The sequence below is a fragment of the Pyrgilauda ruficollis genome, unplaced genomic scaffold (assembly GCF_017590135.1).
Source record: "Pyrgilauda ruficollis isolate IOZ18807 unplaced genomic scaffold, ASM1759013v1 scaffold4, whole genome shotgun sequence".
NCBI classification, from domain to species: Eukaryota; Metazoa; Chordata; class Aves; order Passeriformes; family Passeridae; genus Pyrgilauda; species Pyrgilauda ruficollis.
The window spans coordinates 8,929,247-8,949,428 of NW_024525489.1; the positions used below are offsets into that span (position 1 = coordinate 8,929,247).

At 42.0% G+C, this 20,182-nt stretch overlaps 1 protein-coding gene across 1 annotated transcript in view; it reads right to left on the reverse strand.

The window, feature by feature from the left end:
• Positions 1 to 7,094: 7,094 nt before the first annotated feature.
• PLB1 (phospholipase B1) overlaps positions 7,095 to 20,182 on the reverse strand; it is an 86,663-nt gene continuing 73,575 nt past the window's right edge. The window contains exons 53-61 of the mRNA XM_041477094.1: positions 19,021 to 19,072; positions 17,173 to 17,253; positions 16,101 to 16,166; positions 15,451 to 15,545; positions 14,218 to 14,299; positions 12,799 to 12,903; positions 11,622 to 11,717; positions 8,271 to 8,345; positions 7,095 to 7,793 (exon numbers count right to left, since the gene is read on the reverse strand). Of these exons, the coding sequence (XP_041333028.1) occupies positions 7,572 to 7,793; positions 8,271 to 8,345; positions 11,622 to 11,717; positions 12,799 to 12,903; positions 14,218 to 14,299; positions 15,451 to 15,545; positions 16,101 to 16,166; positions 17,173 to 17,253; positions 19,021 to 19,072 (874 nt within the window). The 3' untranslated portion in view covers positions 7,095 to 7,571. The remainder of the gene's footprint in view (positions 7,794 to 8,270; positions 8,346 to 11,621; positions 11,718 to 12,798; positions 12,904 to 14,217; positions 14,300 to 15,450; positions 15,546 to 16,100; positions 16,167 to 17,172; positions 17,254 to 19,020; positions 19,073 to 20,182) is intronic.

A 20,182-nucleotide genomic window follows, 5' to 3' on the forward strand; every position in this document is an offset into this window, starting at 1 on the left:
GATTTAGTGTTAGTTCGTATTCAAAAGTCAGGATGGCAATATAAAAAAATCGAAAGGTTCCAAATCAGTAATATTTTTCAGCTGAAAAGTAAGTCAAAAGGCAGACATCTTGCATTGCTAAATATTCTGAAAATAAGTAGCCTTTGAAATAACATTCTGAAATGAAAACTTGCAAAACTTTTAGGTCCACTTTTCCCCATCATTTTTCTTTCATCAAGTAAAAAATGAAAGACAGACCAACAAGAAAAAAAAAAAAAATCTCCATTTCATCAACCTAATTACTTCTCAATAGGATCCACTTTTTTCTGTTCTGGAGGACATACCATCAACTATGTAAACAGATCTGAGATCGGACCACTAAAAATCCCGACTCTTCCTACTCCACTCAGTGTGCAAGGATCCCTTCAGAGCTCGGCACAACCTGCAGCCTTGCACCTGGCAGGCTGGAGGTGGAACCTGCAGCTAATCACTGGGTGTGGGAATGCAGATGGGAGGGCAGTGAATTTCCCTGTCGTCTCCCTTCCCCACCCCACAATACTAGGGTCCCCGGTTTCCACCGCAGCGCTGCCCAGTGTCTGTGTGTGCACACAGTGTCTGTGTGTGCACATCACACCCGGGCGGAGCCGATCCCCAGAGCAGTTCGCTGCTCCCCACCCCTCTCTCCCCCCTGGAACAGACTGCCAATATTTTGCCGAATTTGCATTCAGTCTAAGGCGGAAAATAGGCGTTAAACTGGCACAGCCACCAGTCCCTCTGTGTTAGTGATCGAGTGATAAGCTGTGCAGTGGTTACAAAACCGGGCTGTGTCTGTGGAGCCAGGACTGCTGGGTTTAATCTCCTGCTCAGTCACTGACTCATCACGTAGCCTGGAGAACATAATTTCACCTCTCTGCACATAAATTTCATCATCTTTAGTTGGGGGGGTAATAAGGCTATCTCACAGGAATGTTAAGACACACAAATTACTCTCATGAATATTTGTAAAATTCTCCAGATGATGCTTCAACAAAGGCAATAAGTTTTTTGTTGTTGAATAAGTAACAGCCAGGGGAATGTCCTAATTGTCAGGCTGGCTTATTTACTTACCTTGTACCAGAGATTTCTGGCAGCTGTAACAGAAGGATGTCTCAGGTAGGGGAAAGGGTGAAGGGATTGTTTGACTACTGCAGTAGGAGCAGCAGCAGGAAAAGGTCAGCTCAAGCCACAAAAACAAGTACGTGATAGATGAATGTTATGTCAAAGGCTAAGTGGCATTTGTGGCATTTTCAGCTCAGATGCACAAGCAGCTTATGTAGATGACACAGTGATGCAATAGGTATGTCTAATCCTGTTATCAATGTTCCACACAGTGCCATGTTATTTCTCCAGAGTACATGCTGAACTCTGGTTTGGGACTTTAGAAGTACTTAGATACCTGAAGTTCTGCTTTTGCGCCTTCTCACAGGTGCCATTTTTCCTGCCTACAGTGAGGATCTCAGTGTCTGTCCTCCACCTGGGGCTGTCTGGGAAGCTGCTGGGTATGTCGGCACCTCTGATCCTCAGGGACACGACACGATTCATGCAGTCACTCGGTTTGGCTGTGGGATGTTTAGAAGCTGCTGTAACCCAGGCCCTAGGGGCCGTACTTGCAGACAGGCAAGGTTTCTGAGGATTCCAAAGTCTGTGCTGAAGTAATATAAGATGGTTGCTGACAGAGCTAAGGAGAGAGACAACCTGGAAACTTCCAAAAGATGCACTCTTGATTTTTGTTGTCTAATCTATCCCAGCTGTGTCCTCCCCACTTACTCCTGTGTTTTCCTTTGATCTGAAAACTGATTCAGAGGATACCTGTGGGCAGCCTGGCAAGTGCAGGTAAATCCCTCATGGGTGGAGAAGAGCTGCTGAACCAGGTAATTCCTGTGTCTTTAACCAGTGCAAGAACACAGAACATATCTTCTGTCTCATCCACCCACTGGTAAAGCCCTTACACAAGGCCCAACTTCCCTGCTGCTGTTGAACTGAACCACAGCTGAGCAACCCTGGCTGCTGTTTCACTTTGAGGATTGTCTCCTATCACTACCTAAGCCCATTGGGGCCCTCAGGTGGTGCTTTCCATCACCTAAGCAACACAAAGGGTAAATAAAGGGCTTTCCTCCATGGCTAGTTTTTAACACCAAAAGGAATTTTTATAAAATCTTTGATGGTTAAGATAGAGATACTTTGAAGGTATCATGCTCCTTTACAGCCATAATAATTTTACACCAATGAGAAAGCACTCTTAGACATCTGGAGCAGCTGGCTTCTCCAGCTGAAATAACTCACTCCAGTGTCAGCCCATGGATCAGTGGCAGGAATTCCTGACTGCTTCTCACAGAACCATGTCCCTGAAGCACCTCTAGTCCAAAGAGACTATTAAATCCTTCTTGTATGGAAGCAGAAGGCCTGGAAACTAAAAGCACCCTACCACAGAAACACATTCATGGATCCCATGCTTCATCCAACAGAGAACATTAGCACACTTTCATACCCAACTGCTACAAATCCTGCTGAAGGCCTGCAATTAGGGAAAACCCATAGAGTTCAGCAAATGATGTTTTCTCAGTGAACTTAATGCAGTTATGACTTCATCATGAGTGACAATTTCATAGATCACAGAAATGGAAAGACATAAGGAAACTTCATATAGCCAGTGAATAGTTCCAATCACCCCTTAAATAAGCTCACTTATGTTTAATAGGATTTATTTTCTAAAACTGCTGAAGTCCTGTGGTTTTTCTGTCTTTTCCCTTGGGGTACTGTTCTCTCCAATGGTCACCACCAGAAAAAATTTTTTGTTTCTGCTATAATGGTCATCAAAAGCATCTGAAGATCATTTTCAAAATGAGTATGAGAAATCTGCCATTCTCAGAGAGATGGTGAAACATCTGATATCTACCAAAGTTAAGAGGTGGCAAGGACACTTAAATGGAAGATACTCAGCATGTGCTAAGTTATAATCTGCCAGTCTTTCTTCCTCCTTCTTCCACAACCCCCTTTTTCAATACAGACTCCTGGACTCCTGCTAGAGATGCTTCTCAGGTCCCTGGTTAAGCAAACCAGGTACTTGGAACAGAATTAGTTTTAACACAATAATTCACAGGACCATCTCTCCCTGTTGTGCTCAAAGATCTATGATAACCAGAAAATTTGTTTTATTTAAATAATATATGAGCTACTTTATGGATAGATTTTTTTGTCCTGCTGGTCTCAAAATCCCAGATACCTTCCTTCTAAAAACAAAATGGGGTGCTTGGAGGGAGAGAAGAGCAAGCATTGCAAACCCATGATTCTCCAATAGCAAATTCTTTAAAAATTCCAGGAAGAGTAAATCACAAATATGAATAGCTGTAAAAATCCAGAGCTTTTCCTTTCTTTAGGTGGGGTTGTTTCGCCTCAGTGTTTTAGCAGGATATCCCCCAAAGTAACAAAACTCTTGCCGAGATGTCCCAGGCTATCACATACTGCTTAGCTGTTAAAATGACATAATTTGCCATTTGCACATGTCACCACCTAGAAGGTGGTGGGAGGAAACATTTAGCAATCTCCAAAGCTGTGCAGAATTCCCAGCAGATGTTTTTTTTCCTGAACATTCCCTCTCTTCCCTAAGTTCACTGAGCACCTAGACTGGATTTTGGGGCAAACTGACCCTAGACCTGTACGAAGCAGGATGCAGGCACTGTACCGTGATGAGAGGAAGTAGTCCATCAGCAGTAACAAAGAAGGCCAGAATTTAAACTCCAGAACTGCTGAAACTGTAGGCAAATGTTTGCCGACACTTGTCAGGCTTCATCTCTTCCCTGTTTGAAGAACAGATTATTTCTCAGGACCAGGGAACAGAGTAATATTTACTCCAATTGTCCTCCTCGACAACCTGAGCACCTGGCCAGTACCCACAAAGGTCCTTTGGATAGTGACCACTCATGTAGGCTGAGCTGTGGCTCTTCTCCAGAGGAATCATTCATAAAGCCTGTTTTCTCGGGGTGTTAGAAAATCACAGAAGAGTGCTTTTCTGTGTTGGGCAAGACCACCACTGGCCAAAGCAAAATCCTTGGCTAAAATGGCATCCAACTGATGCATTTTTCCATACAAGATTCAAAGTTCTTTCTAAGCCTCTCCTTTTGTGCTTCAGTCGGCAGTCTGTCTATTCATTATCTGCTGAGGAAAAACGCCATAAGGGCATTTGAAACCAGGGGCATGTCCTTACAGAAAACAGGAGGAATGGACAACTGACAGGTAAGATAACTTCCTGATTTAATGTGACATTGAATGCAAAGTATCCAGACCTAATCAGCTGTCATTCATTCCAGATTCATGTGTCATGGTTTGACCCGGAAGTAAGGGTTTGGGAAGTTAGTTACCTTAATAAGCATGGAGGGATCATTCTGCAGTAACATCTTCACTTAAATGATTTTGCTTGTGGAACAGCTGCAAATTGCATGGTTCCTGATGTATGTTTTTTAATGCCAGTGCATTTCACCACATACTTGAGTCTACAGAAGAAAGATGCTAGAAGATACTTCCATAGACTAAATAAAAACCTGCTAGTTCCTGATCCAGCTCCTACTGTATTCATGCATTAAAGCTACGCCAAAGCTACAGAAAGTATGGGAAGTCTCCTGTTGCATTACCAGAACATAACCGATATAATTTAAGAATCCATTAAGTTCCCAAAAGCATCAGCAAAGGCAGCATTCCTTACAGGGCCAAATGCTGTAGCAAACTGCAGCTCACCATTCGAAAGCAAAATCACCCAGGCTCCTGCACAAGAATTATTTCCACTCTAGAATCCTTCAGGATAGTGAATGAGCTAAGAGCCATCTTTCCTCTCACTTCCCAATGGGCTGCATTTCTTATAATTTAGGTTTTAGAAGCTCAGAACAAAATTTAGCTTTCTAAGTGAGAAAAAGGGATGTTTAGTTATTTTAGCAGGGGGCACAAGCATGAAACCCAAGAAGCACTTGTACCCATCTTGAGGCAGTACAAACCTGATGTGAGAGACTGCAGCATTTTGTAACTCTAACTCACGCTCCAGGACTCCCACCCCACTTCCTGCGTGCACACATGATTTGGAAAGGTAAATCAGTACTGAACTACTGTTCTTGAGTTTTCTTTGAAATACCTAGTACTGATGAAAAGTTCTGTAGAGAACTATTTTCTTGTTACTTCTTCCCAAGCCAAGAGTTGTATGAGCAGTGGCTATCAAAGTTCCCAGTAGGGAAAACAACTCACAAGAACAACATTTCGGGATGAGAGGAGATAGCAGCCTTTGGATATTTGTTCAGCTTCCTCACAGATGAGGCTTATATTTTTCCAATGTGTCTGAGGCATAGGTGCTATGGAATACACTGAAATCTTGTCTCTTGGTTGGAGGTTATACTTGCTTCCATTTCCCAAGCTAAATAAATACCAGGTAGATACTTAATGAGCCACAGCTAAGACAGGGACAGGAAGAGCAGTCTGTGCTGCACTGGAACAAGATGCAACTGCTCCTGGTTCACATTCTAAATATATCCCCATTTTGTGCTGCATGTAGAGCTCACAGACACACATCTGTGGGTAATATGGGTAAATAAAAGTCCTACTATTAAGAGCCCCTATCTTTGACAGCAGATCAAAGAAGAGGAGAGTGCAACCACAGCCCCTGAAACCTGACTGTGCAAGTTGTACTCTGCCCACCTCTTTTTACCTTAGCAAGGACACTGTCAGAAGTGAAATGGAAAAAGGAGAAGTCTGAACACCTTCTGCATGCATAATAATAAATTTAGGAAACCCAGAACACTTTCTTCTGGGAAACATTATAATTTTCTACTAATTTGCATTTCTGGAGTGGAAATGTAGTAGACATCACAAAATATTGCACCAGTGCAAACCTCATTTTGGCTTCAATATTATTAAGAGGTTATGTATTTAACATAGGAAATAAGAAAGATATTGGGAAACAAGATCATGCGGATCTTGTGAAGAACCTTTTGTACTAATAGAGCACATGAATCGGCCTGCAGGTTAAAAACAAGGAAAATCTAATTTCCAAAAAGGATGGTCTCTGAACTCCTGATTAGAAAAAAAAAAAAAAAAAAAAAAACAAACAAAAAAACCAAAACAAAACAAAAAGTGAAAAACAATTTTACAAGCTCTTCTGTGGATAATAACCAGGGAGACCTGAACACAGCAGAGGTCCTATGAGAAGGATTCAGCCAAGCTAGCTTGCAGGAACCACATTTTTGTTTAGACCCCTTACTAGATGCTAGTGAAGAAATTAATCACAAGAAGACTCATTCTGGAACCAGCTCCCATACAGGGGAGGGCAGGAGGATAAAGGATGTCCCTGGGCTGTTTAGCCCTGGAGGAAAAGTGACAGATACAGCCCAGCTCCACACCCAGTCCCAGATGGAAGGAGCCTGGAGTCCAAGGCAGTGCAGAGTTATTCTATCTGTGCTGCCCAGTACTGCACCAGGGATACCATGTGGATCCAAATTGTTCAAAAACCAGTTTAAATATATTTCCATGGCATTGTACTTGCCCATGTAGAATCACCTTAGCACCTTCAACGCAATGGTCTTGCTGGAATATAACATTAGAAATTGCTGTTTATCTCACTTACACCTTACTCTTGGAGAATACCAGGTTGCAATCCTGGACTTCTCTTCAACATTTTAAATAGAGGGTTTATAAGAGAAAAGGACAGATGCACAATTAAGAAGCCAAGATGCATGAACATGTGTTCTTGCTTTGTGCAATTGAGTAATATTCATGAAACAGAGAATTGGACCCCAGAATGAAAAAGCTTTTCACACTTTGTCCTGGTTGCAGCTGGGATAGAATTAATATTTTTCATAATAGCTGGTTCAGTGCTGTGTTTAGGATTTTGTATTAGAATAATGTTGATAACAAATCAATATTTTAGTTGTTGCTAAGTAGTGCTTACTCTAAACCAAGGACTTTCATGTTTCCATGTTCTGCCAGCACAAGAAGCTGGGAGTGAACATGGCCAGGATAGCTGACCTGAGCTGGCCAAAGGGATATTCCATGCCATAGAACACCATGTTTACTATATAGAGTGGGAGAAGGAGTCCAGGAGGGGCTGATTGCTGTTCAAGGACGGGCTGGGCATCAGTCAGAAGGCAATGAGCAATTGTAGTTTGCAGCACTAATTTTTCTTGAGTTTTATTCCTCTCTCTTCCTTGTTACTTCCCATTTCATTACAATTATTACATTTTACTTTATTTCAGTTATTAAAACTGCTCGTATCTCAACCATGGGTATTACATTCTTCCAGTTCTCCTCCTCATCCCACTGAGAGGGACTGAGTGAGCAGGTGTGTGGTACTTAGTTGCCTGCTGGCATGAAACCATAGCATTACTTTGAACTTCATCCTCCACCTGATGGTCGCCAGAAGATAACTCTTAAATACATTACTGATCAACATTATTCGGCATAAAAATCCCTGGGCAACCAAGAAGCTTCATTCACATCCAACAGGTTTATTTTTCTGCTACTCTCTGTGTCACAGCAGAGAGCAGCCACATCAGAGAAAGGTGTTTGTTCCACTTGTCTTACAGAGGGGTTGTTTTAATGTTATTTTCTGTGTCAGCCTTACGTTGGCGCTTCTTAGTTCTTCTTCGTGACACAACCCAGCCAAGTAAAGAACCCACCAGGACCCCGGCTACTGCAGTCACAATGACAGCCCAGTAGGGGACTGAAGATTCTGTTTTCTCCAAGTTGAGATCTGAATTTCCAAATCCACTATTTCTTTGCGTGGAGAGAAAAGGTTTCTCCTACAAAGGGAGAGTAAAGGTTTTATTGACCACAGATCACTCAACGGGCGGTATTCCAACAATATGACACTGCCCCTTCTCAGAGAGAAATGGTAGACCTTTAGACAATCAGCTGGTTTTGCCTTCTCTCTATCTTAGCCCAAACATTGTCCTGCTCTGAAAATTCTGAGAACACAAAAAAGAAGCCACCTCAGAATCATGAGTGGTGGCATCACTTCCTAATTCGCTTGCTGCAAACAAGCAAATGGAAATACACAGACCCATTAGAACTAACTTTAATGAAAGACTTTCCATTGCAGTGAGGATAAAGCTTTTTGTCTTAAATCTTAAGTAGATTTCCCTGTCTGTAACAAAACAGGGTATATTTTAGCTATTTAAAACCTTCACAAAGATACTCTTTTAAAGAGCTCTACCAGTGTGAATAAAGGAGAAAAAATAGAGGTGATTAATGGAGAGAGCACCTTGACCTTTACTTACAGGGTTTGGACACCTGAGTTTTGATCTGTCATAGGTAAAGTTGTTGTAAGTCTGCTTTTCACCAACTGGCTCCAGCTGAAGAAGAGAAAAGCGTGTTAAACTTAATGATGAATCTTTTGCTTCTCCGACTCTCTTGATTCAGACAGTTACAACTTCTTATCCAGACTTTTGCTGCTTGCAGTAATAAAGAAGTGTGGTAGAAGGAGCAGAGGAAAGTTTGCAAACATTTTAACACTTGTGAACTGAAGACATTAAGAATCTGATGTACTGTACAATGCCAACCTTTACAGTCTTCACTCAGACAAGAAATTCCCTGGGAATTTTAGCTGAGGCTGGGTTCACAATCTTGCAAGAAGTGAGTTACACAGAGCCTTTTATGTTATCAGTTGGCAGCTAAGTTGCAATAGCTGACCATAGGCTCACCCTGAGCCCACTTCCAGCCCAACATAAAATATGCCCAGGCTAATAGCAGGCAGTTGTGCTTGGCTAGGAGTGCACATAACACTGGTTGCCATAGTTAAGCTAACAAGTAGAGGCTTGCTCAGTCATGTTAACTGAAGTGTTTACAACTGTTGTATGGACATGCCTGAAGTAATGACTACAAGATTGGTCCATAGAGAGCTGCAAAGTTGTCATCCAGCACTTCTGGGAATGCATTACAGAGGATGGCTGTTGCTTCTGCTATTGTCCATACAGGCATTTACTGTCCTCAAGGGATTAAAGTGTCAGCTGCATGCTGAAGAGAAACAATAGAGCAACAAGACCAGCACAACATGCATAAGATTCTCATATGGAAACACTGAGAATACTTTCTCTCTCTTGTTCATTTTTAATTAAAAAAAAAAAAGCAAAACAAAAAAAAACCAAACAAACAAAAAACAAACAAACAAAAAAAAAAAAAAAAAAAAACAAAAACAAAAAAAAACCCAAAAACAAATGGGGATAGTATAGCTAGCAAAGACTGAAAAATAAAAATATATGAACCACAGAAAATATAATTAGGGAAGAGAAGAAAGCTAACAAGTGAAGAGAAGATTAGAAGCAAAACAGGATGCCAAGTTTTGCTGATTGTTGTAGGGTCCTGATGGACTTTTTTATGACTCCTAATCACTTGGCCCACCCACCAGCTAATGCAGCGAAGACTGAATTTGGTAGTTTTTTGTACCTTAAAGGGAACAGCTCTGTTATTTGTGCAATGTGTGGCTCATATCTTGCAGCATTCTGCCTGAGGGGCAACTGGTTATTTGTAGATAATTGTAATTCTTCCCATGCCAGGGCACTTGGTAAGGATTCTGGCACAGAGCCCAGACAAAAGATTATAAAATACAAAATTCTGTAGCCACCCGTGCTGACTTCATCTCAATGCAATCTGTTCTTCAGGAGCATTATCTTCTGGGCTTTGAAGATGACAGTATCCCCGAGTCCATGAGCATACAGGACGAGTTCTGGAAGAAACCCACGGCTCCTCTAGAGCATGTGGCAAGCATGGAGGCAGAACACAAACCAAACACTCTGTCCATGTGTCCCTTCACCTCGGCCAAACACCTGACAAGGTGGGTTTGGGACCAGTGGAAACCCCTTAAAACTACAGAGTCCTCTGACCTCAGAGAGCAGGAGCACACTTTGTTTTGCATGATGCCAAAAGGGCAAAGAACATTATGGCGAGGGAGAGACTCTGCAAGCCATCCCAATCCCTGCATACCTACACAGTGGCCAGGCACAGTCTGGCCCTTTATGTGCACTGACAAGAATCCGTGTCATTTGGCCATAAGCCTGCAGCCTGTCAAGCTTTTCAGGGAACAGGGAAACAATACAGCCTTACAGTAAGCTTGCACAGCCTTGCCGTACAAGGACTGCAAGGGAAAAGCAGGGATGTGTTACAAGAACTAGATTTAAATAGTAAACAGTAATATCTGCAGTTGCCATAGACTGACAGATCTCTATGGGAGGGAATAGTTGTGCTTTGCATCAGTAAGAACCTGATCCCTGCCACCACAGTAGAAAGCTTTTTGTCAATATCCTTATATGCGTAGGAAATGAGTGACAGTCTGGACAGAAAAAAACTCAACTCTGGTGGCATAGGAAAAAAGACTGATGGTGATTCAGGAATGAGTAATGGCCAATAGGAATACCACATGGCAACAGAAACCCAATTTAAGATGGTCATATGCCCAGGTACTGCCCATTTTCTTTTTTTCTTTCTCAGCCATGCTCCATTTGAATTTTTCTACATTTGCCTGGGGTTTCTGGCCCACCATTAGCCCTGTTTAAGCTTTGAAGCAGAGTGAAACCTACCAGCCTGCTGTCATGTGGAGTCCCAGGCAGGGAAACCTGATGGAAAACAGGCAGATTTGCCGTGTGTGCACAAATCAATTACTCCGAGCATGTGCTTGCATTGTACATTCTATAATCCTGGACCTACAGCTCACATGCTATGCTGGGCAGCTGCACAGATTCCTGCCTTGCATTTTCCAGTCTTTACTTTCAAGCTCATTCTGGGGCATCCTGTAAGTTTCTTATCTCACTCAAACTTTTACTTGGACAGAAAAGAAATTCCCCTCCATTTATGTTTGTTTCTTGCGCAAACCAGGATGCAGGATTTCTGCTAGCACAATGTATTTGGCTACTGGTGTTTACCAGACAAGGGGAGAAAATGCTGCTGTGGCATAAAAATGCTATAGTCTTCCTTCTAATGCGGGGAAACATTTCTGAAAGCAACTGTGACTTTGGAGTTATCAAGTCTGGCATGTACCTCTGACAGCTTCTTCTAACACTATTCAAAAGCTATTCATTTCCCCCAAAATGACAGATGGAATGTGATTACAAGCATCTTAAGTTTGATTTCAGCCCCCCATTAGTTTCAGTGACTCTACTAAAACTGCCTCATCAGATACAAGAGTGGGTGGTGCAACATGTCCACACTATTAATGGCAGCAAAATTCAGTCACATATATGTTTTCCTAATAAATATAACAGGATTCACTGAAGAAGAGCAAGATCATTGAACAGACATTTTCAGCAAACCTACAGAACTGAATGTTTAACTAGGCTGACTTTTTGTTTTAATGCAAGTTATTTACCAAATCAGAAAGGAATTTTTCATTACACTAAGACTCTTGAGACTTCCCGTTTTGAATGAACAAAGACTTACAATGTTTCATGCAATATGATCACTTTGGATTACACTCCTAAACAATGCAGAGGGAGAAGAACCTCAGAGTTGAGCAACCCCCTCTTGTTAGGATATCAATTTTATGTCTTGCTTACTCTTTTGTTTCAGACACCTTTCTCATGATCTTTTGTAGATACTGCTACCAAAAACACATAGGGATCTAAGTTATAATCCCTTACCATATTGTTCCAGAGAGCCATGGCCATCTCAGCATAGCCTCTTACACTGAAATGAAAGCAGTCTGCAGCAAAGAAACTCATATCTGGCTTGCTGGTCTGCAATAAAAGCAAAAATTTGTTTCTCAGCAAATTTCAATCTTTGAGATCTGACATATTATATCTAATAGTGTACTGTACTTGATATACCCACTTCACAATTTTGGTACCTTCCTAAAGTCAATATGCTCATGTTTTCACACTGGAAATAAACTTAGGTGCTCCTAACTATGAGCTGATTACTGCACCTTGGGACCTTCTGTGTAATGCACCCTGCTCAACTTCCAACAAAAATTTTCATAACAAAGCTAAACTTATCATTAATCCAACAGTCACAGCTGTTACATGGACCCTACCATTGACCCACATTCCATTTTGTACAGGACTGATAGTAAAGTGCTTATTATTGCTTTTTAAACTTCTGTGACTCAGACTTACAACATTTCAAGTGTTGAAATTTCTGCTGAATTTCAGACAACAATAAAAATGGTGGGCTTATCCAGCTGTGGTAAATGTCTCTCTTAGGAGGAATTTGCCTCATCACTACCTGTATGGTGACCATTGGTTGACCTTTTAGGCTAACAGAAAAAAAAAAAAATGGGGATAGTATGAAAAAAGTATCAGTACTAAGCAAAAATGGGTTGTTTTGATGAGGATTCATGCTGGATATTTGTATCCTAAACTACACAGCATATATAATTCTAAGGCTGGAGAAAATAAGGAGAATCAGTTTGGTTTCAAAGACTGCTTCCTGTTTCCATGCTTGGATGAGTCAGAGATTCAAGTGCTGGTCTCCATTTGAAGAAAACCTGAACACATTCCATAACCTAAATCGGGAAACTGTGGTGAATGCTAACCAACCTCCTCAACAGGAGAAGCAACATGCAGTTCAGGGGAAGTCAGAGGATGCCTTGTTTATGGGTGCATGCTATGAATGTTTCCTAAAGCCATTTTGATTCACAGGCAGCACTGTGAATCTTCTTGCAAGACTTCCTGTTCTCTCCTCTTACCACGGATTCCACGCTGTGCCTCTAGACTGTGCAGAGAGAAGAAAACACAGTCCTTGTGGCATGGACCTTACTGGCTTAAGAGAAATCAAGAAACTGGCCCCTGCGTAATGGGAAAGCAAAACAGCACTCACACTATCCAGGGGCAGCAAGGTGTTCCGGAAGAATGGCTGGATGACAGCAGCAAAGTCCTGCCGCTGTTCGTACCGACCGCTGCTGATCAGCCGCAAGGCTTCAGCCTGCGTGCAGTCAGTGAAAACAGAGCAGTTACTTGCAAGGCTCACCCAACATTTGTCAGCTAGCAGAAACATGCAGATTAAACATCTTTCAGTGAAGGAAGCCATAAATTGTAAAGTGTAAATCCAGCTCAATGTTATAAAGCAGTGAAGAAAATGGCTAAGAAAATAATTTGGTTCACGAGGAGATTTTTCATGAGGAAAATGCACAGAAGCTGATTATTTCAAACAAAAAAAAAAGGTAAAAAATACAAAGTTGCTTAATTAAAAAAAAAAAAGAAAAAAAAATCAAACCTTACTTATTGAAACCAAAACTGCACAATTGCAATGAGATTAAAATTTGCAGAAAATTTTAAAAAAAAAAAGAACAAGGTCAACATTTTTAGAAGTGACAAATGAGTCCAGAATGCCAACATGAGGCTGAAGTGCACTTGATTTTTCAGAAAGGTGTGCTTGAATTAAAATAATACTTAAACATTGAAAAATTACCTGCCATTTTCAAAAATTATGGTCACAGACATTCATACAAATAAAAAAACCCCATCTCGTTGTTACTTGCCATCTTATGGGTATAAATGCTAATGCTCCTGTTCATATCTCAAAACATTCCTAATCCCTCTTCCTTAGTTAAGGAAAATGACCCCTCTAGTAGGCTCATACAAGCATTACCCAGGGTAAATTTCTTGAGCTTTGTCAGATTCATTGGACAACAGCCACTGCCAGAGCCAGAATGGAGAACATGATGTGATCTGATACAGTGATTCCTGTATTCATAAGAACATCGATGGAAAAAGCTTCTGCTCCAATAGCTATTTATAGCCTCTGTTAATTTTGAGTGAATCTTACGCCTGAGGCTATGAAAAGTTACTCTCAAATAGCAAGCTGGCCCATGGTCGGTTGAGTTAATTTCTTCTGCTACGAGTAGCCACAAAACAGCTGATGCAAGGCCATTTGTCACTCTTGCAGTGACATGTTAATTCATGTGAGCTACTCATTGGACTCATAACAGACAAACACATATCAACAAAGCAGCCATCATTGCTAAATCCTTTTTGGCTGTTGAAACAGCAGCTGGAAACAGATCTGGTCTCCATCTGCATCCAGCTGAGATCTGAGGTCAAATCAGAAAGCAATGTGGAAAGTCTTGCACTGCTACTAACTAGTTATCTGGGTAGGGTTTTGATTAGGCTGTAGCCGAGTTGTCTTCCAGTTATCCCTCTCTGTACTGCTGAGGATATGCACAACAGGAAGGGCAATGAGGGAAGCAATATAAAGAGACACAAGTAAAGATGGCCAGTTACAGAATCAATGCATTACCTGAAAATCTCTGTTAACTCTCTTGATTTCTTGTAATTCAGAAGAATTTTCCTCTGGGTTTAAGAAACATGGGCAAACTTTCCTTCAATGAAAGAAACACTAGAGTTAAAAGCCAATCTAGAATAGTTTATTCACAGTTCTTCACCACTGCGTGTCTGCTTCAAGAAGCTCAGGATAGGTGCTCAAAGCTCACATGCAGAAGGGAGAGCCACCTTGGTGGCTTAGGAATGGACAGATATGTCACAAAAGAAAAATCTCTACTGACTTACTTATCAAAATGAACACCTACCACAGGCAGAAAGAGCTGCAGGATCTGCAACTCTTGAGTCAAATGCAAAACAGTGTTTAGTGTGCCACACAGCAGCAGGAAATCACACGTGTTAGAATAACAAGAAAACCCATCCCATGAATGGGCTTACAGTAGAATTTCAGACATCTGGGAGTGTAAAGTTAAAAAAGACAAATTTTTCATGTAGTCTGAGTCCTTGCACCATTCAGTTTTATTATGTTACCTTCATAACAAGAGGTAATAGCTTGTGCTTCATTGAAATTCATCTTCTAAGAATGTGCTTGGAATGAATACGAAGATATTGAACAAGACCATCAATTCATTATTTTCCCTTCCAGTGTGTTCCTGTATTTTTAAAAATCTGTGCCTAACTTAATTGGAATTCATTTGGCATCACCTTGCAACTACTGGTCTTTGTTATACTTTTCTCTGCAAGATTAAAGAGCCTTTTCACGTCCATTCTGATGCCTTTAAAGACACTGCTGCTTTCTAAAACAAGTCTCTCAACCTTCTCTGAGTTAGGATTTTGGTCTCCTTTAGGTGTGAGGAGCCGTTCCTGGTTGTGCCCTGCTGCATGCAGCACAGCCTGCACCAGAGGTAATGCAACACTGGATACAAAGAGAGGAATCAGGGATGTCAGCCTGTGCTGCTGACCAGCAGATGGATGGGTAAAAAAAAGTCTTTGAAGTTCAGCAATCATATGTTGACTTGTGCTGTGTCATGCTGCCTGACAGCTGAGAAGTGAGAACTCTGCTATCTACAGGTGCAGGCTTTTTAGCTGAAGTATTGCAAGAAGTAATAGAGAGTTGATGGGAACTAGTGGATCAGGTAACGGCAGCAATGCATGTAGCTTGGAAAGCTCAGTGTGGATGTCCTCCTGTAGAAATTGAGACAGAGCCAAAAAAACATCACTTTATAGGCAAAGAGCTGTTTTGCTCACTTACTTAGCTGTCAAGGCACACTCTGAAGAGCTTGCTGTGATTTGACGTAGCCCAGAGAACTCCAGCATCTCCACCATGTTGATAAAGACTCTTGGGAGCTGCAAGGATTATAATAACCAGACACACAGACATGTTACAAATAACAGAACATGATACCACTACAAAGACCAAGAAGTGCCATCCGTAGGTCAGGGAGCCAGTGCAAACTGCACAGCCTGCAGCCAATGGCATGTGCAAGGATGATGTATAAAAGGAGGGGGAGGGAGAAATACAGTGGATGTCAGCCAAAAAAATTCCAGCAGCTAGTACAAACTAGCTGAAATGCTGTCTTCTCCCTGGGACATTTCCATTTGCTCTAGGGAAAATGAAACTGTTCATGGCTGGTTTAGCCACGAAAACTGGCTGTAGGGTCATGGTATGTTTGGTCCACAGCATAAATATTGTCAAACACACAGTTTTTCTGAAACTGCAGCTTCTTTCTCAGGGCATTAGCTAGTACAGTCATTGAAATGCAGCACTGAAGAACAGTCTGACTCCAGCTATTTGAAAGATGACCTTGTATGAAACATAATCACTGACAGTCTATCAGAGGTGAGAAAAACATCAGTGTACTTGCCAGGAACATAGCTTGCTAGGGTATCTTAAAAGCTTACCTCCTTATAGAAAATATCCAGAGTGTCCTGAAGGTGCTTTACATAGTTTTGCACTGAATAGGTCTCCTATTAAAAATAATTAAAAGAAAAACCAAAAAATTGAGTCAGTAATTTTCAGGAACCAACAAGGTGATCTGTAAGATATACCATCTCAGTGCTCCTTTTTTCTTTTGTTGGCAGATATATTTCCAGATCAAGAAGTTTACTGGTACATGTACAGAGGTTATATAGTGCTTATGTTTTTATACCATTAATATATTCCTCTAATCTCTGTAGAAAATCCTGAGGTATCTTGGGATGCTTTTCCCTGATAATGACTATATTGATCACATTTTTGGATTTTGGGCTGTCTTTCATGGGACCCAGAGCCTTATGAACAGAAGAAGATCTTGTTTTTCAAACTGCCTATCTGTTGAAACTGATATGAAGGCAGCCAGATCCCACAAAGCCCATAAGCAAAACAACTTTGTGATTGTAGTTACAGAGGTGTAGCTGTGTGGACAAAGGCTCCAGGCAGCAGCCTGTAAAGGAAAGAGCAAAACAGAGAACAGTGCCTGGTCATTTCAAGCTGTGGTACAGACCCCCAGACTGTGCCACACAAACAGTTTCAGAGGGCATGACCACTGACAGCTAAAGAAAAGACATGTTTTTCCCTATAAGCTGATGTTATTATTTTGGGTGTCATTCTGAAGCAAGAATTGGGCATCCTCAGTAATTATTGTGTGGAAATGTTTTCCAGAAGACTTCACTTGTGTCCCCTCACATGCCTGAGACACCACACTGATTACTTTGTCCAGTTAAGCAGGGAGAGCTCTTCAGTTTAATCTTTGTGTTTTGTTCAATATGAGCAGGTTCCTAGTACCCAAATAATGCATTTCTCCAGAGCTGCAGTGCCCCTGTATTAAAAGATGTGCACTTGTTTCTGATACAATAAAGATGAAAGGGGCAGGACTTCTAAGTGCTTTTTAAACAAAGAGGAACTTTGGCTCCCTGAGAGAGAGAAAGGCTATGTTTCCAGGGCTGGTCACCTGCCAAATGCCTGGATGAGCATGCCTAATGGAGAGATACAAACCTTGTCCAAGCAGTACTGGCATAGGTCGCTGCCTCCAACAAGGATAGTAATCAGCTTCCAGTCTTCTTTGAAGTTAATTTTCTAGTGGCACATAAAATAAACAAATTGCAGCATCCATTGCTCAGGCATGCAGAGGTAACATTCACAAATGGGGCTAAATGGGCACAGACAGTAGGGCAGAACAAAGGAGGTATGCTGAGTTAAGCTGGCAAAAGAAAAGCATCTCTCCAGGGGCAAAATCTGAACTGTTTGCTAGTCTGCTGCAATTCACCTTGGCTCCTGTAAGGAAATTCCCTTCAGCAGACAAACTCTGTCAGGGTAACCAAGCACGGAAATGTGTCTGTGGCAGCAAGCATCCCTAAACGAATGTCACCTTCAGAACAGGGGTGGACAGGAGAGATTTGCCAGCCATGGCTGCACACTGCAGGCAGCATGGGGATAAAGCCGTGTGGGAATGGAGGCTGGAGTGACTCATGTGGCTGTGGAAATGGAGCTGCTGGGGATCCCTGCCAGCTGGGCAAGAATTACCCCGTGGCCAGGAGGGGCAAGGGGTGCCCCAGGGAACAGACAGCTGGATTAAAATAGAAGAGTCCAGGAGGCTGGTGACTTCACTGAGCTCATATAAGGGCAGCTGCAGCATCCACGTCACCACAAGCTAACAATAGGCGCTGCTGAGAGCTGGATCTCATCAAAACATTTTGTAACATTCAGTACAAAGAAAGGAATCAAAGGCAACTATTTTTAGTGTAATGCATTTACATAACAAACATCTGCGAAAGGATCCCACAAATAGAGGGAGGGCCTGGGAATCACCCAGGTCTGAATTCTCCTCTTTAACCAGCAATTTGCTCAGAAAGACTTTCATGAAGAGGCAATGTTATGGCAGGGATACACCCCTCTCCCTTTTTAAAAAAAAAAAAAATATACATAAAAAGCTGTGAATAAACTAAAGCACGACAGCCTCTCCTCTTCTATTCTATTGAAAAGCCATGCCAGCTCTCTTCACTCTGCCAAACAATTGGCAATGCAGAGTAACTGACAGTGGGGTGAGCATGCAGCATCCATCAAGAGTTCTGGCAAGGAGAGCCACATGCTTTGACAAATCCTGCTTATTCAGTGCCTTCCTTTCCCATTCAGTCTGAGCCAAGGAGCACCAGGCACTCCCATTCCCTTAGAGGGAATGCTCTCCCTGAACCAATAGCTCACACCCAGACAGTCTTCCACTCAAATTCAGCCAACACTCAGAGCAAGGCAGCCTTGGGTTTCTCAGATTTCTTCCCCTCCCTGCTTTTGATGCCCTTTGTTGCCCTCAGTGGAGCTGGCACAGCAGAATGGTCCACAATGCTAGATCCCCTACTAATTCCCTAAAAGATCATGGTGTGACAGAGATTCATCCATTTCTGAGGTTTCTGGTCACTAATTAATTATTTGCCTGCTCAAAACTAGACTTTGAGAGGGCTTTTTCTCCTGCAAAGACTTCATAGTCCCTCTTCCCAGTATTGTGGATATTGTGACTCATGTTGGTCTGCAGACCTACCTGCTTCAGCAATTTTACACTCAGCCTTTATGACCTTCACTTTGAAGGTTGCTGCTCAACAAAGCAATCCTGTGATCTCGCCAGAGCCTTCAGATTTCTCCTCTTCCTCAGTACCATCCTTACATCTCCTGGCTGCACTGCAGCCTACATTAGGGGTAATTCATCTGACACATTCAACTTGGAAAGCACAGCAGAGACAAGGGCTTTTCTTTCATCAGTAAAGCATGCTTCATTGACTCAAGCATCCCATTAACTACAGTCATCTCCCAGAGACCCCGACAGCATAGAGGTGTGGCCCAAATCCCACTCACCGAGCTGCTTCTCATCAGCTCCACCAATGCACGTGCTTGGACTGGCATATCACTAGGAGAGAGAACAGAAGATGTCAGATGTGTGCTCCAAAAGCACATCACCTTCTTGATCCCCACTGCTCATCACAGGGGATCTCAGCATCAGCAGAAATCAGAATAAGGAAAGTGATGCCTGAAAAGGCTGAGCAAACACTGAAGGACCAAGTTGCACAAGTGAATAATCTGATCCGAAAAGGTTTCAGCTGGGATGGCTGCCAAGTGGCAGGCAACTGGTATGAGTTCTTCCCATCTCTGACTTGGCCTTAGTACATTTTGTTTGGGAAAAAACACTAATGCCCAGATGCACAGAGACATTGAGTTGCATAACTCGCTTCAAAAATCTAGTGGGGGAGTTTGGTGCTGACACAGAAGCTGGGCACCTAACCAGCCTTCCTGATCTGGCCTTAAATTCCTATGGCTGGAAGAAAGTGCTTACATTGTGGGACTGCCAGGCTCGAGCGTCCCAGTCCAGCTCTGGACAGGATGCAACATCCACGGGCCAAAGCACAAACCATGCTGAGACACCAGCTGGAAATGAGCTCCTGATATACTAGAAAAAGACTGTGCTTGAGCTAATAAGTCCTGCCTGTCTCCAGCAACTACACAAACACAGTTACATTATTTGGATTCCTAGAACTATATTGATCATGCTGAGTCAGCTTTGCTCAGGGAACCTGTGAAATATTTAGTAGCTATACAGGCTTTGATAGTTATCCTAAATCTCTCTTCCAGCAGATTTAATGGTTTTTAAAGGTGTCACAAAAAGCTTTGGAAACAAATTCTGTGAGTATTCATGGAGCAGGCACAGTGTAAGCCATACAAATTCTGATATGTTTTGGTTGTTAACAGACTAGTAGATTTTTTCTTCAGGAAGAGAAAGGAGTTATTTCTCAGCTGGTTTTTTTTTTCCCCTTTGCACTGCAAACATGGATAATTTTTAATGCCATTAGGGTAGAAGTGGGCTTCTATTTGTTAGTTTCAGGCACATTCTCTAGAAATCAAAGAATAAAAGAGATGCTCATGAATTTTTTCCTCATTACAGATATTGCCTGACAGTGAATTAGGGACCTGTACACTGAAGACTGGGCTGAAAAAGGTACCAGTTGAATTACAAGCATAACTA